This window comes from Erythrolamprus reginae, chromosome 6 (assembly GCF_031021105.1).
Source record: "Erythrolamprus reginae isolate rEryReg1 chromosome 6, rEryReg1.hap1, whole genome shotgun sequence".
In the NCBI taxonomy this organism is placed as follows: Eukaryota; Metazoa; Chordata; class Lepidosauria; order Squamata; family Dipsadidae; genus Erythrolamprus; species Erythrolamprus reginae.
The window spans coordinates 9,581,901-9,609,598 of NC_091955.1; the positions used below are offsets into that span (position 1 = coordinate 9,581,901).

At 44.7% G+C, this 27,698-nt stretch overlaps 1 protein-coding gene across 1 annotated transcript in view; it reads left to right on the top strand.

The window, feature by feature from the left end:
• CD9 (CD9 molecule) overlaps window positions 1-27,698 on the top strand; it is a 50,926-nt gene that overhangs the window by 13,149 nt on the left and 10,079 nt on the right. The window contains exons 2-4 of the mRNA XM_070755225.1: window positions 13,337-13,439; window positions 22,283-22,380; window positions 27,316-27,390. Of these exons, the coding sequence (XP_070611326.1) occupies window positions 13,337-13,439; window positions 22,283-22,380; window positions 27,316-27,390 (276 nt within the window). The remainder of the gene's footprint in view (window positions 1-13,336; window positions 13,440-22,282; window positions 22,381-27,315; window positions 27,391-27,698) is intronic.

Below are 27,698 nucleotides of genomic sequence, written 5' to 3' on the forward strand. Positions count from 1 at the left end.
TCTTAACTGTTTTAAAAATGATCCGCTAAGCCTATAAGGGCGAATCTATGGCACGCATGCCACAAATGGCACATGAAGCATATCGGTGGGCATGCAATCTCAGGTCCGGCAAACACGCACACCAGTGATGTGCTGCTACCGGAACAGTCTGGTGCTACGCTCCGGTAGCGATTTTTGGAATGTGTGTGCAGTTGTGCGTCTGATGCGCGTACGCATGCCCCCACATGAGATTGGGCTTCTGCACATGAGCAGCAAGTGAAATCTCACATGAAGACATTCATGCAAGCAAGATTTTGGTGATTTCCCCCAATTTTTTTTAAAGTAATTTTTATTAAATTTTATACATTTAAAAAAGGACAAACACAACATATAAACAGACATTGACACAAATACCAATCCAAATATTATTTTTTTCACAGATATTTTTTTATTTTCTCACCAATCACAATACTGTACAATGTAAAGTACCAACAACATCAAATTGTTTAAATACATCAATAATTCAATTTTAAAAATTATGATATACAAATCCAATTCTACATCCTTTACTTTTGACATCTGGATAATAAATAGCTGCTCAGATTTCTTATATTGTATTAATATGCTATTCGCTAATACATCTTTTAAGCTGATCCAAATTTTAAATGCCTCAAGTTAATTAGGCTATAGTATTTCAAATTTCTCCACATCTCTTCCATTTCAATGTTCATATATATTTATTAACCTTTTTATTAATAAATGCCCATTAAAAAGGAATTTAAAAAATTAAAAAAAATAAAGATAAGAACACCAATACCTTCCAATATACAAATCAAAAATACCAATCCAAATATTTTTCAAGTAAGTTAGCATCCAACTTTTTCATTCTTATCTGTATACTATAAAATTATATACTGTATCTATACATATGTTCTTACATCATACACATTTTCATTGTAGATTAATTTTCCTTTTTCTTATCCATTTGTACCACAATGTCCAGATATCATCATAGTCCAAATCTTTTTTTATCATTTTATAATTTCGCCGATTTTCTTGCTTCTGCATATATGCAGAAGCAAAAATATTGGTGAAAATCACCGAAATCTCTCTTGCGCGAGTGTCTTAACACAAGATTTCACCAAACCTCACACCGCCTGTTGTCTGCCCACCTGCCAGGTGTGTGCCCACAATAGCCTCAAAAGGCGCACTGGTAATAATAATAATAATAATAATAATAATAATAATAATTATTATTATTATTATTATTAATTAGATTTGTATGCGACTCACAACAATAACAATACAATGAACAGTAATACAAATCCAATATTAATAAAAAACTAGAATTAAAACACATTAATATTAAAAAACAATCAATACTCCACAGTCATACCACTCTCAAAGGCTACAGTCAGAAGGGGGGGAGGGAATTAGTCCCCCCATGCCTGGTGACATAAATGGGTCTTCAACATCTTGCGGAAGTCGAGGACGGTGAGGACAATTTGAATCTCCGGGGGGAGTTGATTCCAAAGGGCCGGGGACGCCGCAGAGAAGGCTCTTCCACTAGGTCCCACCAGACGACATTGTTTTTAGTCGACGGGACCCAGAGAAGGCCAACTCTGTGGGACCTAATCGGCCGCTGAGATTCGTGTGGCAGAAGGCGGTCCCGGAGGTATTCCCGTAGGTAGCGCCAAAGACAGCAGCCCTTCACTGACGCACACACTGGTCAGCTGATTTTCGGGCCTACTGCTCTCACTGGGAATTGGGGAAAAAGCCTGTTTTCAGCCTCAGTGTGGGCTAAGCCTAATGATCCATTATATCAGACAAGATTGTCTGGATAGAATATGATTTCTCCTGCTGTTGAAAACCACTCAATACTGAAGAGCTGTTATGTTTGCTGCTGCCCTGAAGGTTAATGGCGGCGTAGAAACTGCCTGGATTGCTTTCATGGACCCTTTCGTTATTTAATCCTGCGAAGGCATTTATTTATTTATTTTTTTAAAAGAGGGGTGTTTTCTGTGAATAAATCTTCCAGCTCTCACTAATGACCGCAACTCAGAGTTGATCTTCTCCGGGTCCCGTCAACTAAAGAATGTCGCTTGGCGGGACCCAGGGGAAGAGTCTTCTCTGTGGCGGCCCCGGCCCTCTGGAACCAACTCCCCCCCAAAGATTAGAATTGCCCCCACCCTCCTTGCCTTTCGTAAGCTGCTTAAAACCCACCTCTGCCATCAGGCATGGGGGAATTGAGACCCTCTTCCCACTAGGCCTTTACAATTCTATGTATGGTATGTATGTTTGGTTTTTTTTATATTAATGGGTTTTTAATTGTTTCTAACATCAGACTGCTATTGTACACAGCTTTATTGTTGCTGTTAGCCGCCCCGAGTCTCCGGAGGGGGCGGCATACAAATCCAGTAAGTAAGTAAGTAAGTAAGTAAGTAAGTAAGTAAGTAAGTAAGTAAGTAAGTAAGTAAGTAAGTAAGTAAGTAAGTAAATAAAAATATTAATATTAATATTAATATTAATATTAATATATAAATAAATAAACTCTTAAAACAGCAGGAAGGCAGGTTTGTGCTTTTTAAAAAGAAGCAGGGAAAACAGGAAGGAACCATTTGGGGCTTATCAAAACATACGAAATGCCCCCGCTTGTAAATTCTTCAGCTTTTATTAATGGCTTTTACAGCTGGGCCTCAAAAAATGCCCTCCCGCCCTGCGTTAGGTCCTGTGTCCTTCATTTATGACAGCCTGTTACACCCTCCCTCCCATCTCTGCAGAGTTAATTAGAGAGAAGTCTCTGACGTATAAGAGTTTGTTTCGTGACCGAAGATACAACGGCCCTGAAATAACTTGACTTGTGACCATTTCTCACGCTTACTGTACCACCGGGGCTGCTCGGTCAGGATCAAAATTCAACCGCCGGCCAGCTGACTTTTGGGATGCTCAGGGAGTGGAGTACATCCGTGATTTGTACAAAATGGGTGAACAGTGCAGTCAGGCGGTAGGGAAAGCAAGTAGGATGCTTGGCTGCATAGCTAGGGGTATAACCAGCAGGAAGAGGGAGATTGTGATCCCGCTGTATAGAGCGCTGGTGAGACCCCATTTGGAATACTGTGTTCAGTTCTGGAGACCTCGAAACATTTAAATATGTTAAAGGGTTAAATAAGGTTCAGGAGGGAAGTGTTTTTAATAGGAAAGTGAACACAAGAACAAGGGGACACAATCTGAAGTTAGTTGGGGGAAAGATCAAAAGCAACATGAGAAAATATTATTTTACTGAAAGAGTAGTAGATCCTTGGAACAAACTTCCAGCAGACGTGGTAGATAAATCCACAGTAACTGAATTTAAACATGCCTGGGATAAACATATATACATCCTAAGATAAAATACAGAAAATAGTATAAGGGCAGACTAGATGGACCATGAGGTCTTTTACTGCCGTCAGACTTCTATGTTTCTATGTACATGCACGCATGGGGGGATTGCGCCAGTATTGGGAGGGGGGCGTTCCGATAGTGAAAATTTACTTTATTTATTTTTATTTATTTATTTTTATTTATTTTGTCCAATTCACAATAATACACAATGAAGGTTATAGAGGATATATTTATTTTATTTATTAGATTTGTATGCCGCCCCTCTCCGCAGACTCGGGACGGCTCACAACAATAATAAAACAATATACAGAGAACAAATCTAATATTTAAAAATCTAAAAAACCATTATTTAAAAGAACATACAAAACAAGCATACCATACATAAAACTATATAGACCTGGGGGGAAATGTCTCAATTCCCCCATGCCTGACGGCAGAGGTGGGTTTTAAGGAGTGTGCGAAAGGCAAGGAGGGTGGGGGCAATCCTAATCTCTGGGGGGAGCTGCTTCCAGAGGGTCGGGGCCGTCACAGAGAAGGCTCTTCCCCTGGGTCCCACCAGATGACATTGTTTGGTCAACGGGACCCGGAGAAGGCCAACTCTGTGGGACCTAACCGGTCGCTGGCAGAAGGCGGTCTCGGAGATATTCTGGCCTGATGCCAGTAGAGAAGAAATACAAGATATAGGAGAGATTATAGGACAGGGGACGGGAGGCACTCTAGTGCGCTTATGCACGCCCCTTACTGACCTCTTAGGAATCTGGAGAGGTCAACTGTGGATAGTCTAAGGGCAAATTGTTAGGGGTTAGGGAAAATGGAATGAAAATGAAAATGTGCAATTTCTGGTGACTGGTGGGTGGGCATGCGCACCTGAGCGACATTTCATTCATTCATTCATTCATTCATTCATTCATTCATTCATTCATTCATTCATTCATTCATTGGATTTGTATGCCACCCCTCTTTGCTTCTGTGCATGTGCAGGAAGTAAAACCTCACAATGTGCAGGGCGCGTGTGATTTCGGCAATTTTAGTTTATTTTTTGCTTCCGCGCACGTGCTAAAATCTCACATGCGCGCACGCCCCCTCACAAGATATTGCTTCCTGCGCATGGCGCAGAAGCAAAACCTCACTGGGATGTGTTCACACCCATGCCAGCAACACAGAGCTGTGTGCGCAGCCCCATTTTTTCTACTGGTCCGCAGTGTGGCGCATACCAGGTAGCAACCCGATACTGAAACCATCCCTGGGGGGGAGTGAGACAGTGTTGTTTAAAAGGAGTGTGGGGGCAGGGAAATTCTGGAACAATTCAAAATATTTTGCAGGGTTGAAAGAGCAAGAGAGACTCATTCCTGCCTTTGTAACCTTGAAAAGAGAGAGTGTCGATTGCGGTTGTGATGCAGGAGATAAAAGCTAGTGAAGGAGGAGCCCAGTTCCAGGGTGGGTGGAAGTGGTGTTTCTGGTTCTCTTTGCTTCCTCCCCCACTTCAAGTGATGGGCTCCTACGGGTATGAGGTACGTTAGTCATGATGCTAAATAAGATATAAATAAAATAAAATAAAATAGCAACGCTCCACTCGCAACAAAATCCCCTACGCAACCAGACTTACAATCCTGGGTTTAGAAAGCTTAGAACTACGTTGCCTTAAACACGACCTAAGCATAGCCCATAAAATCATCTGCTACAATGTCAGTCCTGTCAACCACTACTTCAGCTTCACTCACAACAACACACAAGCACACAACAGATACAAACTTAAAGTAAACCGCACACAACTCGACTGCAGGAAATACAACTTTAGTAACCAAGTACAGTGATACCTCGTCTTACAAACCCCTCGTCATACAAACTTTTCAAGATACAAACCCGGGGTTTAAGATTTTTTTGCCTCTTCTTCCAAACTATTTTCACCTTACAAACCCAAGACGCCGCCACTGGGATGCCTCACCTCCGGACTTCCGTTGCCAGAGAAGTGCCCATTTTTGCGCTGCTGTGATTCCCCTGAGACCTCCGGACTTCTGTGTTTTTGTAATGCTGTGGGGGAATCCCAGCAGTGCAAAAACAGGCGCTTCGCTGCCAATGGAAGTCTGGAGGTGGGATTTCGAGGACTTCCGTGTTTTTGCGATACTGCAATTTCACTGAGGCTCCCCTCGCTGGGAAACCCCACCTCTGGACTTCCTTTGCCGGTGAAGCACCCGTTTTTGCGCTGCTGGGATTCCCCTACAGCATCACAAAACCACGGAAGTCCGGAGGTGGGGTTTCCCATGGAGGGGAGCCTCAGGGGAATCCCAGCAGTGGAAAAATGGGTGCTTCGGCTGGCAAAAGGGGCTAGTTTTGGGCTTGCACACATTAATCGCTTTTTCATTGATTCTTATGGGAAACATTGTTTCGTCTTACAAACTTTTCACCTTACAAACCTCATCCCGAAACCAATTAAGTTCGTAAGATGAGATATCACTGTAGTTGATGCCTGGAATTCACTACCAGACTCTGTAGTATCATCTCCTAACCCCCAAAACTTTACCCTTAACACTATCCACTGTTGACCTCTCCTGATTCCTAAGAGATCAGTATAAGGGGCGTGCATAAGTGCATCAGTGTGCCTTCTGTCTTCTGTCCTTATGTTTCTCTCTTATTGGCATCATGTATATAAACAGTGATGGGCACCTATGGGTATGGTCCGGTACACAGAACCAGTAGGAAAATTTTGATTTTTATTTCTTTTGTTCCCTTTTGGGCTCTGAATATGGTTTTCCTATCGCAGTAAATGCGGTTGAATGTGTATAATTTTAGAAGAGGTGTGTGTGTGTGTGTGTGTAATATAAACATATAAATATGCCCATGTTACACCAACCTCTGCTGCCAGGCATGGGGGAACTGAAATACTCTTTCCCCCTAGGCCTTTACAATTTTATGCATGGTATGTCTGTATGTATGTTTGGTTTTATAATAAGGGTTTTTAACTGTTTTAATATTGGATTCTTATATGCTGTTTTTATTACTGTTGTTAGCCGCCCTGAGTCTACGGAGAGGGGCGGCATACAAATCCAATAAATAAATAAATAAATAAATACAGTTTACAGTGGAACCCCGACATAAGAGCTGCTCTACTTAAGAGCAACTCGAGATAAGAGCTGGGAGGGGAGAGATATTTTTGTTCTACTTACAAGCCCAAATTCGAGATACAAGCGCCAAGGAGCTGTCTCCTGAAGCCAAACGCTAACTTCCGCGTTCGGCTTCAGGAGACAGCTGCGAATTGGCGCGCGTGTTTTAAAAGGTTGCAGGGGGGCTCCTGGGGGGCTCCGGGGGGTGCTTGCAGCTTTCTTTCTCTTTTTCTTTCTCTCTTTTACCTTCCCTTCCTCTATTTCTTCTTTTCTTTCTCCTTCCCACCTTCTTCCCTCCCTCCCTCCCTTCACTCATTCCTCTCTTACTCTCCCCTTTCATAAGTTTCCTTGCTTCCTTCCTCTGTTCCTGTCCCTTCCCTCTTTCCTTCCTTCCTTCCCACCCTCCGTCCATTCATTCACCCATTCCTCTCTTGATCGCTTAAAGCCGGTCCCTGGTGCAAAAAGGGTTGGGGACCTCTGTCCTACAGGATTGGGTGGCAGAGAAGTTGAACATATGTAAATTTAAAAGTTTAAGAAAGTTTACAAGTTAAGTGAAAGAAACTTCATTATTCATTTATATGTACATGTACATTTCTTCATTAAAAACATGTCTTTCTGCATAATTTAGACTAACTTTGTGAGTTTTTTGAGGGCTGGAACCAATTAAAATTATTTACATTAATTCCTATGGGGAAAAGTCGTTCGAGATAAGAGCTGCTCGACTTAAGAGCCCAGGTCCGGAACGAATTAAACTCGTATCTCGAGGTACCACTGTATATAGTAGATAGTGTATATTTTTGTATGCCTGGTGAAATTACATCATAACTATATACTTTGTTGGTCTTGCAGGGTCGGTGCAATGTGTGACATGTTCACGCTAGTGCAATAGGTCTGGAGGTTTGTTCATATCCTTAGTGGGTTGCTTCCGTTATGGTAGAGGACGGTGCACCAGTAGCAAACAATGCATTGAGCGCACAGCTTCAGTTCTCTTGTGTGTCCCAGTGTATTTTGGCTTTGGGCGCATGCACAGAAGCAAACCCTTGCGAGGCGACTTCCATGTGCATGAGATTTTGGTGGGGTTTTCTGTGCATGCGTGGAAGCAAAAACACACAGGGACGCACATGTGCGCATGCAAGAGAACCAAAGCTGTGCAGGCAGCGCACTGGTAGTGACAGTATTGGGAATCCCCCCCTGGTTTCCCAAAGATAAGCAAAGTTGGCTCTTCTATGACATGTGGACTTCAACTCCCAGAATTCCTGAGCTAGCAGGATGGGTTCAGGAATTCTGGGAGTTGAAGTCCACAAGTCATAAAAGAGCCAACTTGGCCCACTCCTGGGTTAGGGATTTTCTGTGTTCGCTGTGAGTTGTATTGTGTTTGTTGTGGGAGAGGGTGTGAACTGAGGAAGCTCATACAGTAGTGGGTTATTAACGGTTCAGACCGGTTTGCACGAACCGGTGGCAGAAATTTGGCCAGAGTCACCAAACCACTAGTGAAGGCCAGCTTACCACACCCACAAACCGGTTCCCTGGTTGCCACTGCTTGAAAGCGGCTGGCAAATTACCCTCTTACTCTTGAAAGCGTCTTACAACAATTAAAAAATAATACAATAATAAAAAAAGAAGTTGAACTTCTGACAGTTCTGTGTTAGCAAAAACTTCAGAAGAGAAGGATTTAGGGGTAGTGATTTCTGACAGTCTCAAAATGGGTGAGCACTGCAGTCAGGTGGTAAGAAAAGCAAGTAGGATGCTTGGCTGCATAGCTAGAGGTATAACAAGCAGGAAGAGGGAGATTGTGATCCCCTTATATAGAGCGCTGGTGAGACCACATTTGGAGTACTGTGTTCAGTTCTGGAGACCTCACCTACAAAAAGATATGGACAAAATTGAACGGGTCCAAAGACGGGCTACAAGAATGGTGGAAGGTCTTAAGCATAAAACGTATCAGGAAAGACTTAATGAACTCAATCTGTATAGTCTGGAGGACAGAAGGAAAAGGGGGGACATGATCGAAACATTTAAATATGTTAAAGGGTTAAATAGGGTTCAGGAGGGAAGTGTTTTTAATAGGAAAGTGAACACAAGAACAAAAAGAACTCGGGGTTTTTCCTTTTGTAATTTCTTTTCACCATGTAGTTACCCTGTTCCAGTATGGTCTTGATTCCAGACAAGTCCAAGATATTCCCACTTCTTTTTTACATTTCCGTCACCTTGGTGATGTACAGTGGTACCTCTACCTACGAATGCCTCTACTTACAAACTTTTCTAGATAAGAACCGGGTGTTCAAGATTTTTTTGCCTTTTCTCAAGAACCATTTTCCACTTAGAACCCGAGCCTCCAAAACTGTAACCAGAAAAGGCAGGGAGAAGCCTCTGTGGGGCCTCTCTAGGAATCTTGTGGGAGGAAACAGGGCCGGAAAAGGTGGGTGGAAACCTCTGTGGGGCCTCTCTAGGAATCTCCTGGGAGGAAACAGGGCCAAAAAAAGCGGGGAGAAGCCTCTGTGGGGCCGCTCTAGAAATCTCCTTGGAGGAAACAGGGCCGGAAAAGGCAGGGAGTAGCCTCTGTGGGGCCTCTCTAGGAATCTAGACTTATGGTTGGGGGTCACCACAACATGAGGAAGTGCATTAAGGGATCGCGGCATTAGAAAGGTTGAGAACCACTGCTCTAAACAGTTTACAGAGTCAGCATCTTGCCTCCCAACAATCCAGCTCCTCGGAAGGATGGAAGGCCATTCCAACCTTGAGCCCCACCAGAATTGAACTCCTGGCAGTGGGCAGAGTTAGCCTGCCGTATTGAATTTTAGCCATTCTAATCGGTGCTCCACCAAGCCCTGTAAGCCTCGTTGGACACAATGAATTGTGTTTCCCTAACCTGTTATTACTTGGATTTACTTCTGCGTTCCTCTTCTTTTGAAATCGGCGATGATGGCGTGACACATTGTTGTGCCGTCACGTGCTTTCTCAACTGTTGTGACTATGGCTCCAGACTGGGATGTGGAAATCGGCTTGAAAACAATGATGTACTTCAGCTACGGGCTGATGAGGCAAGAGTTGCTGGGGGGGAGTGGGGGGGGGGAGGAACTCCTTGCTTGCCTAGACTAGAAAAATAAAATAAGAAGGTTGCAAAGTTGACTTAAAACTGTCAAAACTGCTAGGCGGTTCTGAATTGGGGGGGAGGGGCAGGCATTCTCCCTAATGCAAAACTCGGACTTTGGTCATCCATGTGGAACTACAGTTGAGCTGGGCGCAGGCATGAAAACACCTCCCAGGTAATTGCAAAAACTGCATAAATTGCATAATTTTTAGGATGCCACCTGGTTGAAAGTTTGAGAAGTATTTAACTACCCTATTTTTCAGAGTACAAGAGATACCTTAGTTTTTTATAAGGAAAATAAGGGAAAGAATCTGCTTACCCCGGGCCTATACAATTTATGTATGGTATGTTTGTACCCTGTTTCCCCGATAGTAAGACACCCCCGATTGTAAGACATATCGGGGGTTTCAGGGGGGTCGACTAATATAAGCCGTACCCCGAAAGTAAGACATATGTGTTACTTTCGGGGAAACACGGGGGTATTGCTGGGGGGGGGAGCCCGATGACGTCGCTTCCAAGCTCCCCACGCGCCCCTCGCCTTCACCTCGCCGCCACCGCCTCTTCCCCGGCTTGGCAAAGCGAAGGACGGCGCTGGTCCGAAGTGAGCCGAGCGGGCGGCGGCTTGCAGCGAAGGCGCTCGTCCCAGCAACCGAGTCCTGCCGAGGCTCGGCTGCAAGCGGCCAGCAAGGCCGACCAGCTCCGAGGCAAGCGGCCGGAGTTGCGCCCTCCTTCGCCCGCTTCCTTTCCGGCAGGCAGGTGGGGCTGCCCAATTGCGCAGAGCGGCTCCTCCCCTCCAGACACACGCTTCCCCGACACACGTCTGTGGCTCCACGCGTGCACGCCGCTTGGAGCCCTGAGGTTGAACTTGGAAAAGGGCTCATGAGGCTCCTGTCCCGCGGCTGCCCTTCTGGACTCTGGGGAGATGCCTTCGGGAACGCGACCCTTTCAATTTTTTTCCAATGTAAGACATACCCCGAAAGTAAGACGTAGTGGGGCTTTTGGGGGTAAAAAGAAAGTAAGACACTGTCTTACTTTCGGGGAAACACGGTATGTATGTATGCTTAATAATGGGTTTTTAAAAATATTTTAAATTGTAAATTATTAGATTTGTCATTAACTGTTTTTATTGTGTTGTGAGCCGCCCCGAGTCTATGGAGAGGGGCGGCATACAAATCTAATAAATAATAATAATAATAATAATAATAATAATAATAATAATAATAATAATAATTACCAGGTATTTATCTGGCTAGCGTCCTTAGTCTGCTCAGCTTCAGCATATTCTTTTATCCCCTGGTTCGGGCTTTAAAAAACTTTATTTGGAGAGAGTAACAATGAAAGAGCTTGCAAGCCAGTGAGAGCTGGGAGCATCATTAGCACCTGGAAAGAAACTTTCAGAGCAAGTAGAGCAATGGAAAAAACCCTGCAAAGGCTTAGGGCTTGGAAAACATTATCTGCAGAGAGTAACAATGAAAGAGCTTGCAAGCCGGTAAGAGCTGGGAACATTAAAACACCTCCAGGTGTCAGGGGCTGACTCCCAGGTAATTGCTAAAACTGCATAAATTGCATAATTTTTATGATGCTACTTGGTTGAAAGTTTGAGAAGTACAGTGATACCTCATCTTACAAACGCCTTGTCATACACACTTTTCAAGATACAAACCCGGGGTTTAAGATTTTTTTGCCTCTTCTTACAAACTATTTTCACCTTACAAACCCACCGCCGCCGCTTGGATGCCCTGCCTCCAGACTTCCGTTGCCAGCAAAGCACCCGTTTTTGCGCTGCTGTGATTCCCCTGAGGCTCCCCTCCATGGGAAACCCCACCTCCGGTCTTCCATGTTTTTGTGATGCTGCAGGGGAATTCCAGCAGCGCAAAATGGGCGCTTTGCTGGCAACGGAAGTCCGGAGGTGGGGTTTCCCATGGAGGGGAGCCTCAGGGAAATCCCAGCAGTGCAAAAACGGGCACTTTGGCTGGCAAAAGGGGTGAATTTTGGGCTTGCACACATTAATCGCTTTTCCATTGATTCTTATGGGAAACATTGTTTCGTCTTACAAAATTTTGACCTTAAGAACCTTATCCCGGAACCAATTAAGTTTTTAAGACAAGGTATCACTGTATTTAACTACTGTATTTTTCGGAGTAGACGCATGTTAGTTTTTGGGGAGGAAAATAGGGAAAATAATGTATTCATCTGCCTAACGTCCTTAGTCTAATGGACTCAGGGCGGTGTACAACAATAAAAATACAGTAATAAAAATACAAATGTTAAAACCCCAATATTAAAACATTCATACATCACTCGTTCATTACTACTGACCGGAGCAGAATATAACATTCAATGGCCCCAGACCTGACGGCACAGCTGTGTTTTTAAGGCCTTTCGGAAGGCCAGGAGGGTGGGGACTGTACGAATCTCTGGGGGGGGGAGTTGATTCCAGAGAACTGGAGCCGCCACAGAGAAGGCCCTTCCCTGCGGCCCCGCCAGCCAGCACTGTTTGGCTGACGAGACCCGGAGAAGGCCAACCTTTTGCAATGGAGATTTTGTCAATTCCGATGGTTTTCAAATGTCTGCTGAGATCCTTTGGCACTGCGCCTAGTGTGCCAAGTACCACTGGGACCACTTTCACGGGCTTATGCCGAAGTCGTTGCAGCTCGATTTTTAGATCTTCATATTTCACTAATTTCTCTAGCTGCTTCTCCTCAATTCTGCTGTCCCCTGGGATTGCGATGTCGATGATCTATGCTTTCTTTTTTCTCCACGATCACAATGTCTGGTGTGTTATGCTTCAGAATTCGGTCAGTCGGAAGTCGGAAGTCCCACAGTAGTTTTGCTTGCTCATTTTCAACCACTTTTTCGGGCTTATGATCCCACCAGTTCTTTGCCACTGGTAAATGGTAATTCCAGCACAAGTTCCAGTGGATCATCTGTGCCACAGCATCGTGTCTATGCTTGTAGTCAGTCTGTGCGATCTTTTTGCAGCAGCTGAATATGTGATCGATTGTTTCATCTGTTTCTTTACAGATTACAATAATAATAATAATGATAATGATGATAATAATAATAATAATAATAATAATAATAATAATAATAATAATTTATTAGATTTGTATGCCGCCCCTGTCCAAGGACTCGGAGCTCTAATGCACTAAACTAATGTTTTAGTGCAGTAATGCAGTGTTTCCCAACCTTGGCAACTTGAAGATATTTGGACTTCAACTCCTGGCTGGGGAATTCTGGGAGTTGAAGTCCAAATATCTTCAAGTTGCCAAGGTTGGGAAACACTGCATTACTGCACTAAAACATTAGTTTAGTGCATTAGAGCTCCGAGTCCTCGGACAGGGGCGGCATACAAATCTAATAAATTATTATTATTATTATTATTATTATTATTATTATTATTATTATTATTAATATTATTATTATTATCATTATCATTATCATTATTATCATCACAAATGTGGAAAAATTATTATTATTATTAATATTATTATTAATTTATTTATTTATTAGATTTGTATGCCACTCCTCTCCAAGGACTCTGAGGACTCACAATTGCTAGTCGGGCAGCTGTAGGGTAGGGCGTAGTTTTTACCCCATGGGTTCGCTTTAGCAGCTCCTAAAACCTTTCCTGAAGGATTCCTTCCTTGGAGTATCAAGCCCAGGGACGCAGAATTGAAAGTCAAGGGCGGGTTAAACCCGGTGGATGTATTAATGCCTGTCCTGAATGAGGAATTCAAAGCCACCTCAAACACGGAATCTCTTTCTCTTCACTTCTCCACAGCTTGCTGGCACGGCTGTCCTCGGAATTGGACTATGGCTCCGCTTTGATCCTCAGACCCAACAAATCTTCAAATCGGAATCAGAAACTTCAACCTTTACCATAGGTAAATCATTAAAAGTGTCTCGGGTTTGTACAGAGAAGCAGTTGCTTCTTAACGGCTTGTTGGGAGGATGTAGAGAACAATTGAAGAAGAAGTTCCTGGTGTAAAGACAGGGCTGAAAAAAACTTCAGAAGAGAAGGATTTAGGGGTAGTGATTTCTGACAGTCTCAAAATGGGCGAGCAGTGTGGTCGGGCAGTAGGAAAAGCAAGTAGGATGCTTGGCTGCATAGCTAGAGGTATAACAAGCAGGAAGAGGGAGATTGTGATCCCCTTATATAGAGCGCTGGTGGGACCCCATTTGAAATACTGAAAAGATATTGACAAAATTGAACGGGTCCAAAGACGGGCTACAAGAATGGTGGAAGGTCTTAAGTATAAAACGTATCAGGAAAGACTTCATGAACTCAATCTGTATAGTCTGGAGGACAGAAGGAAAAGGGGGGACATGATCGAAACATTTAAATAGGTTAAAGGGTTAAATAAGGTTCAGGAGGGAAGTGTTTTTAATAGGAAAGTGAACACAAGAACACGGGGACACAATCTGAAGTTAGTTGGGGGAAAGATCAAAAGCAACATGAGAAAATATTATTTTACTGAAAGAGTAGTAGATCCTTGGAACAAACTTCCAGCAGACGTGGTTGGTAAATCCACAGTAACTGAATTTAAACATGCCTGGGATAAACATATATCCATTGTAAGATAAAATACAGGGAATAGTATAAGGGCAGACTAGATGGACCATGAGGTCTTTTTCTGCCGTCATGTGAAATTGATTGTCAATCAATGTTGCTTTCTAAGTGGACAGTTTGATTTCACAGAAGTTTATTATTATTATTTATTATTATTATTTATTGGATTTGTATGCCTCCCCTCTCCGCAGACTCGGGGCGGCTAACAGCAGCAGCAAAACAGTACAACAAAATCCAATACTAAAAAAAAAAAAAAGGAGTTAAAAACCCATTATATAAAAACCAATCATACATACAAACATACCATATATAAAATTGTGAAGGCCTAGGGGGAAAGTGTATCTTAGTTCCCCCATGCCTGGCGACAGAGGTGGGTTTTAAGCAGCTTACGAAAGGCAAGGAGGGTGGGGGCAATTCTAATCTCTGGGGGGAGTTGGTTCCAGAGAGTAGGGGCCGCCACAAAGAAGGCTCTTCCTCTGGGTCCCGCCAAGCGACATTGTTTGGTTGACGGGACCTGGAGAAGACCCACTCTGGGACCTAACTGGTCGCTAGGATTCATGCGGCAGAAGGCGGTCCCTGAGATATTCTGGCCCAGTGCCATGAAGGGCTTTATAGGTCATAACCAACACTTTGAATTGTGACCGGAAACTGATCGGCAACCAATGCAGACTGCGGAGTGTTGGAGTAACATGGGCATATTTGGGAAAGCCCCTGATTGCTCTCGCAGCTGCATTCTGCATGATCTGAAGTTTCCGAATACTTTTCATGTGGTTTGATTTACTTGGAGTTATATTCTGTTTTTTTAAATGTTCCCTTAAATTTTTTGAGCAGTGTATATTTGAAAACTTTTTTTTTTTAAAGAAAATTAAATAATGTATCTTGAGAATTCAGCTTGGGTTCCTGTTAAGTTATGCTAGATCAGGTGGAAAAAAATCTAGACACATAGACTGAGGATTAAATATTAGCCATTTATTTTCAGAAGACAGTAGTTTTTCAATCTAGGTGTCGGGGTTCCAAGTAAGTTAATTTAATTTAATATAATATAATTGACTTCTATGCCGCCCAGTCCCAATGCGACTCAGGGCAACGTACAACAATAAATACAATAAACAAGTTAAATAATTAGTAATAAGAACAGTAAAACCCATAATAAACCCCAAACTCACATATATACAGAAACAGTTGCAAATTGGACGTTAAAAGATGTTACATTCACGGTCCTTCACGGCCTTTTGGAAGGATAGCAGGGTGGGAGCAGTACAGACATCGGGGGGTAACTGGTTCCATAACATCGGGGCAGTCACAGAGAAGGCTCTCCTCAATGGGCCCTTCAATTTGCATTGTTTAGTCGATGTGACCTGGAGGAGGCCAACTCCTTGTGATCTGATTGGTTTCTGGGAGGTATATGGCAGGAAACGGTCTCGTAAATAAACTGGTCCTATGCCGTGCAGAGCTTTATAGGTGTAATACACCCATAGCAAACAGACGTCCAAGGCAGGTGGCTTCCTCAAAGAATACTTTTAATGTCACATACCGTATTGGCACAAGCGACTCTGAATCTTCCTGTGGTTTCCACCTAAATCAAAGAGAAAGTTTTTCCCAAACACTGAGTCATATGATGCAATCCTGATGCCATCTGGTTGCCTGGTAAATTCACTCCTTTCTCTGGCCACCTGTGGGAATGACCTTGGTTCTCAGGAGAAAGTGCTTTGTTTTGGCTACAAAACCCCAGCTATCTCAATTCGACCCTATTTTAATCAATAGCGGCACAAAAAAAAGTGCTGCTGAGTTTTGTCCAAACAGTCCTTCAGATTTTGAAACCTTGATGATTTTCTTCTGCCCTGGACCTCCTCTGCCTTTAATCTTTGCCTGGAGGATTCGTCAGTTGGGAAAAATAAACAGGATTATTTAACCCCCAGGAAAAAAATTCTTTCCCACGTTCATCAAGAGAAGACCCATGGCTGGCTTCTAAAATGTGTAAGGAATGGAAGATGACCCTTAAGTGGAGGGCTGGGTGGTATCCATAACATTGGCTTCAAGTTCCCCAGTGTACAAGAATATACAAGGAGTTCATGTGATCGGGAGAAATAGAAATAGAATGGGATGCATCGGACCAGAATACCTCCGGGACCGCCTTCTGCCGCACAAGTGTTCGGAAACTTCAGATCGTGCAGAATGCAGCTGCGAGAGCAATCATGGGCTTCCCTAAATATGCCCATGTCACACCAACGCTCCGCAGTCTGCATTGGTTGCCGATCAGTTTCCGGTCACAATTCAAAGTGTTGGTTATGACCTATAAAGCCCTTCATGGCACCGGACCAGACTATCTCAGGGACCGCCTTCTGCTGCACGAATCCCAGTGACCAGTTAGGTCCCACAGAGTTGGCCTTCTCCGGGTCCCGTCAACTAAACAATGCCGCTTGGCAGGACCCAGGGGAAGAGCCTTCTCTGTGGCGGCCCCGACCCTCTGGAACCAACTCCCCCCAGATATTAGAATTGCCCCCACCCTCCTTGCCTTTTGTGAACTACTTAAAGCCCTCCTCTTCTGTCAGGCATGGGGGAACTGAGATATTCTTTCCCCCTAGGCCTTTACAATTTTATGCATGGTATGTCTGAATGTATGTTTGGTTTTTATTTTAATGGGTTTTTAATTGTTTTTACTATTGGATTATTGTGTATACTGTTCTATTATTGCTGTTAGCCGCCCCAAGTCTCTGGAGAGGGGCGGCATACAGATCCAATAAATCAAATCAAATCCCAGCAGCCGATTAGGTCCCACAGAGTTGGCCTTCTCTGGGTCGACTAAACAATGCTGGCTGGCGGGACCCAGGGGAAGAGCCTTCTCTGTGGTGGCCCCGGCCCTCTGGAATCAACTCCCTGCAGAGATTCGAATAGGTCCCACCCTCCTTGCCTTCCCTAAAATGCTGAAGACTCACCTTTGTCACCAGGCGTGGGGATAATTACCTCCCCCCTTCGTTGTGTTTTCCGACCTGTGTTGTATGATGGATTGGGTTGAATGTGTACGATCGTGTAGTTGGTGATTTTGGAATACTGGTTATGTTATCAATGTTTTTAAATCAATGTTTAATTTTTATTATTATTAGATTTGTAATGTATTGTGTTGTTGTTGTGTGGTGAGCCGGCCCGAGTCTTCGGAGAGGGGCGGCATACAAATCTAATAAATAATAATAATAATAAATAATAATGCGATAGGGTATGATAGAATAGATGGAATGGGATAGGATAGGATAGGATAGGATAGAAAATAAGTTATGGGGTAACTTAATTTACCCCCTCAAGTGAATTTAAGTATAAATATTACATATTATGTTATATGTTTATTGTTATTGTCATTATTGTTTAGTGTACTTAAATAAGAAATTAATTATATTATTAGAATTACAGTACAGTGATCCCCCGGTTATTGCGTCCCCAACCATTGCGAACAGGGTAATTTGCGATTTTTGAACCCGGAAGTCAAAACACCATCTACGCATGCGTGCCCTTTTTCTATGGGCACGCATGCGTAGATGGGGCCCGGCAGATCAGCTGCTGGGCGGCTTCCCTGGGTCTTCCCCCTCTTGCTGGCGGGAGGGCGAGCAGCGGGCATCAGCAAGGAGTTTCCCCACCACCCACGCAAACTCCTCGCTGCCGCCCGCCCTTCGCCCGCCCACGCCGTTCATTCTCGCCGCTTTCGAGCTGAGTCCTGAAGCGAATTCGCTCCAGGACTCAGCTCGAAAGCGCCGAGAGCCAGCGTGGACAAGCCGTTCGCTGGCGCTGGCTATCGGCGCTTTTGAGCTGAGTCCGGAAGCGAATTCGCTCCCGGACGCAGCTCGAAAGCGCCGAGAGCCAGCGTGGACAAGCCGTTCGTTGGCGCTGGCTATCGGCGCTTTTGAGCTGAGTCCGGAAGCGAATTCGCTCCCGGACTCAGCTCGAAAGCGCCGAGAGCCAGCGTGGACAAGGCGTTCGTTGGCGCTGGCTATCGGCGCTTTTGAGCTGAGTCCGGAAGCGAATTCGCTCCCGGACTCAGCTCGAAAGCGCCGAGAGCCAGCGTGGACAAGCCGTTCGTTGGCGCTGGCTATCGGCGCTTTTGAGCTGAGTCCGGAAGCGAATTCGCTCCCGGACTCAGCTCGAAAGCGCCGAGAGCCAGCGTGGACAAGCCGTTCGTTGGCGCTGGCTATCGGCGCTTTTGAGCTGAGTCCGGAAGCGAATTCGCTCCCGGACTCAGCTCGAAAGCGCCGAGAGCCAGCGTGGACAAGCCGTTCGCTGGCGCTGGCTATCGGCGCTTTTGAGCTGAGTCCGGAAGCGAATTCGCTCCCGGACTCAGCTCGAAAGCGCCGAGAGCCAGCGTGGACAAGCCGTTCGCTGGCGCTGGCTATCGGCGCTTTTGAGCTGAGTCCGGACGCGAATTCGCTCCCGGACTCAGCTCGAAAGCGCCGAGAGCCAGCGTGGACAAGCCGTTCGCTGGCGCTGGCTATCGGCGCTTTTGAGCTGAGTCCGGAAGCGAATTCGCTCCCGGACTCAGCTCGAAAGCGCCGAGAGCCAGCGTGGACAAGCCGTTCGCTGGCGCTGGCTATCGGCGCTTTTGAGCTGAGTCCGGAAGCGAATTCGCTCCCGGACTCAGCTCGAAAGCGCCGAGAGCCAGCGTGGACAAGCCGTTCGCTGGCGCTGGCTATCGGCGCTTTTGAGCTGAGTCCGGAAGCGAATTCGCTCCCGGACTCAGCTCGAAAGCGCCGAGAGCCAGCGTGGACAAGCCGTTCGCTGGCGCTGGCTCTCGGTGCTTTTGAGCTGAGTCCGGAAGCGAATTCGCTCCCGGACTCAGCTCGAAAGCGCCGAGAGCCAGCGTGGACAAGCCGTTCGCTGGCGCTGGCTATCGGCGCTTTTGAGCTGAGTCCGGAAGCGAATTCGCTCCCGGACTCAGCTCGAAAGCGCCGAGAGCCAGCGCCCCCCGGACCCCCAACCCGGGTTTGGGGGGCTGCTAGGAAGCCCCCCATGCCGGCGGCAAACAGCCGCGCCGCCCCCAATCTTCGGCTCCTCGCTAGCGCTATGGGAGTAAAAACACCATCTGCACATGCGCAGATGGTGTTTTTACTTCCGCAGCGCTACTTCGTGAAAACCCGCTCGTTGCGGGGGGTCCTGGAACGGAACCCTCGCAACGAGCGGGGGATCACTGTATTCTGTTTTTTGTTTGTTTGTTTGTCTGTTTGTTAGTATGTGTTAGTTTGGCATTGTTTCAACTCATGATTTATACCATTTATTTTATTTGTGTAAACGTGTATATATGTAATAACTTTTTTTTTTTAAGGATAGAAAATAAGGAGTAGAGTAGAGTAGGATAAAATAGAATACAAACTATGGAGTGGGATAGGATGGGATAGGATAGAAAATATGGAATAGAATGGAATAGAACAGAATTTATCAGTTTAAATGTACATTAAGCATACATTAAAATGAAATTTCATTGCATTCAGCCCTCAAAAGATAATCATTATGCTCCTATATGACATAGAGAAACTTTACAGGCTACAAAATGATAGAGATTTGCCGCCGCCCCCCCCCCCCCCCAAAAAAAAAAAATTGGGTTTTTGCAGCCTTGGCCAAGCTACCAATGGCCAAAATTTTGCTTTAGGCTGCGCTTGTTTCAAAACAGGACATTTCAAATTCTTGACATTCAAACCCTCTGGAGAACCCATAGGTTTTTACTTTGGGATTGTAGAATTCCTTTTTAAAATTTAAAACATGACACACACACACACACACAAAAAAAAATCCCTGACAAATACAACACTGGTAATTGGAATAAAAACCAATTTTAAGGCAAGAAAATGTCCTGCAAACAATCCTTTAGGAGGGCAGTTGGCAGGGTTTCCGAAAAGTGGTGACCTGGTCAGCGTTATCCACTAAAAGTGCTTCTTCTCTTTTGGGCTTCTTTGTGGACTTAGGAGTGGGGTGGGGAGGGATTGCACAAACCTTAGTTGAATCTTCCAAAATAGAGGGGAAAATATCTTTGTTTCAGCTACAGAGATTATGTGAGGTCTCTCGAAGGATATTTTTTTAAAGGCGTGCCCCTTTGAAGTCAACTTTGAAGCGCTTTCCTAAAGATAATAAAAAACAATGTTTGCAAAACAGACACGACGTTAACCAATGAGATATTTTCTGCAGCGTTTTGCAAGCCAACGTCCTTCGTTTTCTTTCTTGGAGGGGAAAAATGTGCAACTGGTTTTTACTGGGGGGGGGGGAATGGGATGGGTGGGTGGAAGAGAATAATAGCTAAGCTGTTGTGTGGTGGTATTGTTTATCCTGGCAACACCTGGCAATTCTGCATGGCTTTGCCCTTCATCTTATAATCATGGGAAGGGGGATTTAAATGGTGGGTGGGTCTGGTGAGTGAATTTGGATAGGCTGCATAGCTAGAGGTATAACAAGCAGGAAGAGGGAGATTGTGATCCCCTTATATAGAGCGCTGGTGAGACCTCATTTGGAATACTGTGTTCAGTTCTGGAGACCTCACCTACAAAAAGATATGGACAAAATTGAACGGGTCCAAAGACGGGCTACAAGAATGGTGGAAGGTCTTAAGCATAAAACGTATCAGGAAAGACTTCATGAACTCAATCTGTATAGCCTGGAGGACAGAAGGAAAAGGGGGGACATGATCGAAACATTTAAATATGTTAAAGGGTTAAATAGGGTTCAGTAGGGAAGTGTTTTTAATAGGAAAGTGAACACAAGAACAAGGGGACACAATCTGAAGTTAGTTGGGGGGAAGATCAAAGGCAACATGAGAAAATATTATTTTACTGAAAGAGTAGTAGATCCTTGGAACAAACTTCCAGCAGACGTGGTTGGTAAATCCACAGTAACTGAATTTAAACATGCCTGGGATAAACATAGATCCATTGTAAGATTGCCTTAGAGACCCTATTTGTGCATTTATTGGAGTTTTAGCTTGCCTTTATTACTTTAAAGCTATCTCAAACTGGCAGGTGTACATTTATACTCCTCCTTCCTTCTGTTTCATCCACAATAACAACGTTTGTGAGGTGGGTTGGGCTGAGAGAAAGGGATTGTCTCTAAGTCGCCCAGCCAGCTTTCCTGCCTAAGGCGGAATTCGAACTCGCAAATCGGGTTATTGTCCCAAAGTCACTCCGCTAGTTTCATACCTTAAAGCGGATTTAGAACCCGCAGTCTCTTAGAGGTTGGCTCACAGTCAACCCAGCTGGCTTTTCTAGCTAAGGTAGGACTAGAACTCACAGTCTCCTGGTTTTTTGGGCTAGCGCCCCTAACCACTAGGCAAAACTGCTTGTCATTCCACCAAAAGGACCACCAAAGTGATTAGGTGGTGAAAGGAAAGGTGATGGTCATTAGTGTAAATGCAATCAAGACACTTGATGATGGCTGGGAGCAGATCTATGAACACAAGGGACCTAATCAGGCCTTCAGGAAACCAGAGTTGGTTGTCCTCCCTTGACAGGTTAATGCTGCCTTGGTTGAACTCATTAAGAGAAGGAATAAGGACCATAGCAGCACTTTCCATGTGATATAACAATTCTTCTTCTTCTTCTTCTTCTTCTTCTTCTTCTTCTTCTTCTTCTTCTTCTTCTTCTTCTTCTTCTTCTTCTTCTTCTTCTTAATTCTTTCCTCCTCCCTCCTCCTTCATTTCCTTCCCACTTACTTCTACTATTGCTCCCTCTTCCTCCTCTTCTTCCTTCTCCTCCTCCCTCTCCATCCTCCTCCTCCCTTTCCTTCCTCCTCCTCCTCCTCTCTCCTTTTTCCTTCTTCTCTATCTCCTCCTTCTCCATCATCTCCTTCCTCTTCCTCCTCCCTCTCCTTTTTCCTCTTCCATCTCCTTTTTCCTCTTCCTCCTCTTCTCCTTTCCTCCTCCTTAACTCTTTCCTCCTTCCCCTCTTCCTTTTCCTTCCCACTTCCTTCTATTGTTTCCTCCTCCTCCTTTTCCTTCTCCTCATCCCTTTCTATCTCCATCCTCCTCCTCTCTTTCCTTCCTCCTCTTCCTCTCTCCTTTTTCCATCTTTTTCCTCCTCCTCCCTCTCCTTCTTCCTCTTCCTCCTCCACTCCACCTCCTTGTCCCTTTCCTCCTCCTCCTCTTCCCTCTTCCTTCTCCTATTGCTCCCTCTTCCTCCTCCTCTTCCTCCATAGGGATTTACGTTCTCATTGTTGCTGGCGCCCTCATCATGCTGGTTGGCTTCTTGGGATGCTGCGGGGCAATTCAGGAGTCCCAGTGTATGCTTGGCTTGGTAAGTCTTCACACATACACACACAAAGAACCCACACCCACACAAACACACACACATGCCAAAGCTGGACCATTGCATTCCTCAAATTTCCACTTTTTTACCAATCTGAAAAAAAGAGCTGAAGAAATATGTTTAATTCATTACGCCTGGCCCGGAGAGGCTCCAAACCCAGCGAATGGTAGTTTGAGAGGGTTTTGTTTGTGCCACAGTACTAGTTCCTATTTGCATGACTTTTCCCCTGCTTTTCAGCAGAAAGTTCTTTTGTAAAGACCATGGTCTGATTTTGGCCCAGGTCATTTGAGAGCAAGGGGGGAGGTCAGCTTAGAAGCTGAGATCCAGATTGAGACTTGAGGGGGTGAAAAGTCCGTTTTGCCTTACTTGAGAAAAACAAAGGCAAAATCTGAAAAAAGATAAAAGACAAAACCCCAAAGAGGTGCTTTTTTCCCCCAAGACACAACTAAACTTTCTGGGGTTTTTTGGTTTTCTGAAGACGTTTCGCTTCTCATCCCAGGAGCTTCTTCAGCTCTGACTGGATGGTGGGGAACGGAAGGATTTAAATTCCTTGCAAGCAGCATCCTTTTTAGATAGTCGTTGAGCCCACCTGGAGGGTTAGGGCCACCTGAATAGACCAGAAAAATTGCAGACTGCAGGAACTATTTGTGCATTGGGATGCAGACAATATAGACTCGCTCCCAATAGCCGGCAGCTGTGTTCAACAGCGAAGGGACACAGGGCAGAAAATATCTTGCAGAAACACAGTTGCTTTCAGCAGCTCCGAGAAGGCTCCACACTAGTGTGGGGCGAACCCAACGAAGTTCGGGTTCGGCGAACGCACCCGAACTTTGCCGTGAAGTTATGAGCACACCGTTCTTATCTAGAAAAGTTCTTAGAGTAGAGGTACCACTGTACTTTCATTCCAGTGTTATTTCTTTATCTTGATAATCCATATACAGTAGAACCCCGACTTACGAGACTAATTGGTTCCGGAAGGAGGCTCGTAAGTCGGAACGCTCGTATGACGAAACATTGTTTCCCATAGGAAACAATGTAAAGTCAATTAATCCGTGCAACAACAAAAAAAAACCGCTGCCGCCGAACGCGGAAGTTAGCGTTCGGCTTCAGGAGACAGCTGCGAAGCGGCGCGCGTGTTTTAAAAGGTTGCAGCTGGCCTGGGGGGCTTGCCAGCACCCCCCCGAGCCCCCCAGGCTGGCTGCAACCTTTTAAAACACGCGGGATACGAGCGCCAAGGAGCTGTCTCCTGAAGCCGAACGCGGAAGTTAACGTTCGGCTTCAGGAGACAGCTCCTTGGCGCTCGTATCCCGAATGTGAGCTCGGGAGGCGAACAAAAATGTCGCTCCCCTCCCAGCTCTTATCTCGAGTAGCTCGTAAGTAGAGCTGCTCGTATGTCGAGGTTCCACTGTAGTTATATATTCCTATTTACATTTACATAGATTTTATTCCTTTCTATTTACATATTTACAATTCGCATTGCTACGAATTCTGACTGTTACCTATGATTTTGTTTGCTTTTCTTAATTCAACCCATTTGTACCATTGTTCCCACATTTCATAGTAGTCTGATTCTTTTTGACCTCTTAATTCCAAATCTTGGACAAAAAAATGCTTTCAAGCTCAGAAAGTTGATGCAACTTTCCAAATGCTGGAAGTGCAAAACAGAAAATGGAAACGTTTTATCATCATCAATAGTGGATGTGCCCCGAAACAAAAATATTGGAATAAGATAGCAAAATGGTTAAAAGAAATTACAAAAAAAGGAGATTGAAAAAAAACCCCAGAATATTGCTATTAGGTATCTTCACTAAGAACTATATACAGTGGTCCCCCGATTATTGCGAGGGTTCCGTTCCAGGACCCCTCGCAATGATCGGTTTTTCGCGAAGTAGCGCTGCGGAAGTAAAAACACCATCTGCGCATGCGCAGATGGTGTTTTTACTTCCGCCGCAGCAGCGAGGAGCCGAAGATTGGGGTTTCCCCGCCGCCCACGCAAACTCCTCGCTGCTGCCGCGCCCGCCGCTTGTCCGCCCTTCGCCCACCCATGCCGTTCGCTCGCGCCGCTTCCCAGCTGAGTCCTGAAGCGAACTTCCGGAAGTTCGCCTTTGACGTTTGGCTTCGGGACTCAGTTGGGAAGCCGCGCGGCTGTTTTAAAACGTCGCCGCCGGCATGGGGGGCTTCCTAGCAGCCCCCCAAACCCGGGTTGGGGATCCGGGGGGTGCTGGCAAGCCCCCCATGCCGGCGGCGACGTTTTAAAAACAGCCGCGCAGCTTCCCAACTGAGTCCCGAAGCCAAACGCGGAAGTTCGCCTTTGACGTTTGGCTTCGGGATTCAGTTGGGAAGCCGCGCGGCTGTTTTAAAACGTCGCCGCCGGCATGGGGGGCTTGCCAGCACCCCCCCGAACCCGGGTGGCCGGGCGAGCAGCAAGCGAACGGCGGGTGGCCGGGCGAAGGGCGGGCGAAGGGCGGGCGAGCGGGTGCTGGGGGGGGCTTCTCGCCCTCCCGCCAGCAAGAGGGGGAAGACCCAGGGAAGCCGCCCAGCAGCTGATCTGCCCGGCGCCATCTACGCATGCGTGGCCATAGAAAAAAGGGCGCGCATGCGCAGATGGTGTTTTTACTTCCGGGTTGAAAAATCGCCATATAGCCGTTTCGCAATGATCGGGATCGCAATACCCGGGGGATCACTGTATATAAAAAGAAATCCACTATTTAATCCATATTCTGACAACGGCGAGAATGGGCCTTTGTTGAAAAAGTGGAAAGATAAAGAAACCTCTAAAGAGGGAATGATAATTAAAAGAAATCACAGATTACACAGAAACGGATATGTTAACAAGAAGGTTACAAGGGAAAGAAGAATCTGAGTATTATAAAATATGGGGGGAAATTATAATTTGTTAGAAGAGAGAAATGCAAAAGGAAATTAAGTTACAGGGATATTGTGAAATAATTAACAATTGTAATAATCTGTTAGCATAAAGAAGGGTAATTACATTACGTAACAAAGAAATGCAAAAGTGTATAAAGTTCAGATATCAATTACTCCAATGTCTCAGATAATAATGTCCGATGTAAATGAGATTATAAATAAACCAAATTTTTGTCTTTTGTGTGTCAAATTAATTAAAAAAAATTAAAAAATTAAAAAGAAAGTTGATAATAATAATTAATAATAATTTATTGGATTTGTATGCCGCCCCTCTCCGTAGACTCGGGGCGGCTAACAACGATAAAAACAGCATGTGACAATCCAATAATAAAACAACTAAAAACCCTTATTATAAAACCAAACATACACACAAACATACCATGCATAACTTGTAATGGCTTTGGGGGAAGGAATATCTCAACTCCCCCATGCCTGGTGGTATAAATGAGTCTTGAGTAGTTTACGAAAGGCAAGGAGGGTGGGGGCAATTCTAATCCCCGGGGGGAGTTCGTTCCAGAGGGCCGGGGCCACCACAGAGAAGGCTCTTCCCCTGGGGCGCGCCAAACGACATTGTTTAGTCGATGGGACCCGGAGAAGGCCAACTCTGTGGGACCTTATCGGTCGCTGGGATTCATGCGGTAGCAGGCGGTTCCGGAGGTAGTCTGGTGCAAAGCCATGTAGGGCTTTAAAGGTCATGGCCAACACTTTGAATTGTGACCGGAAACTGATCGGCAGCCAATGCAAGCCACAGAGTGTTGAAGAAACGTGGGCGAATCTTGGAAGCCCCACGATGGCTCTCGCGGCTGCATTCTGCACAGTCTGAAGTTTCCGAACACTTGATGTGAAACCTTCAGTGTCAAAGAGCTCAATATGAGGCTATCCTCAAAGTGTCCCCAAATAGTGTGATAGAAACACAGAGAACCATGAAGTCTGTCCAACTTGGTCCTCAGCTTGGTGAATTCGCTGCTATTTTACTGCCCTTTTAAAACTCTCATTGATTTGCTGAGTTTAAAGAAGCTTATTTTGGCCAGTTGCTTTTATCAAACTGTTCTTAGAGTTGGTGGTTAGCCTTTTTCGTTCATTTGTTTGTTTCTCTACCCTGCTCTGAATGTCTTTGGAAGGAAAGGCCATATAAAAATGAAATGAAAATATACGACTGTGCAGAAATGGACAGACTCACCCAAAAGCTTAAAAAACAAAGAGGACTCAAGATACTATGAGATCTGGGAAAAATTCTATGATTGGGTAAAAAAAAGAAAAAAAAGAAAAAAACGTAAACTAAATATACGCTAACAGATAGGGGAGAAGTTATAAAACTTTGAATATCTTTATCGGATTGTCATCAACATTTTTCTCAATTCAATCGGACCTTAATTCAAGTGTAGACTAGGAAAAATATTGGAAAAACCGCGGCAACCATAGGCCGCTCAATCATCAATCTAAGATGTTTAGAACTGTTAGAAACAGTTCACTGGGGGTGGGGGGAAAGGAAGAGTTAAAAGGTAACAAATTATGGAGACAGAACGTTTAAAATTTTTAATTTTTTCTCTTGGTATTTTGTTCGGTAGTGATATGTATGTTGAACTGATAAAATTTATTCAAACAGAACAATTATATGATATAAATATAATAAGACCATGTGATTATATGTCAACATAATGATGCAAAATACGATGTATCTACTCTTCCTCCCTTTGTATATTTTTGTAAATTTAATAAAAATTGTTTTTTTAAAAAAAATATATGAAATGATGGTCTTCTCAGCCTCGTATGCCAAAATATTTACTTTTCAGACCATCTGGCTACTCTAACAAGTAACTTGACTCATCCATGAAGCCTTTGCTTGTGTAGCCGAGACACAACATATACAAAGGGCATTCATTCAGTGTTAAATGTATCCTCGAAACTAATGCAGAAATATCTTCTGCATTAGTCCAAAATGTTCACGAGGGCCTCGTTACAAATGTCGCTTTTGTCTTCCTTGTTCTTCCTTAGTTTTTCACCTTCCTTCTCGTCATTTTTGCTCTCGAAGTAGCAGCTGCCATCTTGGGATTTTCGAACAAAGAAAAGGTAGGAGAACTTTCAGATACGTATCCTTCAGAAATCTGGCAGCGTCGTGGTTCGGGGAGTGAGGTTGGGAGCCACGGTTCAAATTGATGACCACAAAACTCTAAAGACATCCAAAATTGACCAGATCGGTTGTGTTAATTCTGGTTTACATTGGGGGTTTTTTTCCCCTGAATCAAGAAAGCCAGAAACAAATATACCTCTCCTGATAACTTCAGGAATTTATCGTGTGTTTGGGTGATGAAGAAGGGAGAAGGTTTAAAATCATGGGTAGGCCAAGGCTCTTCTATGACTTGTAGACTCCAACTCCC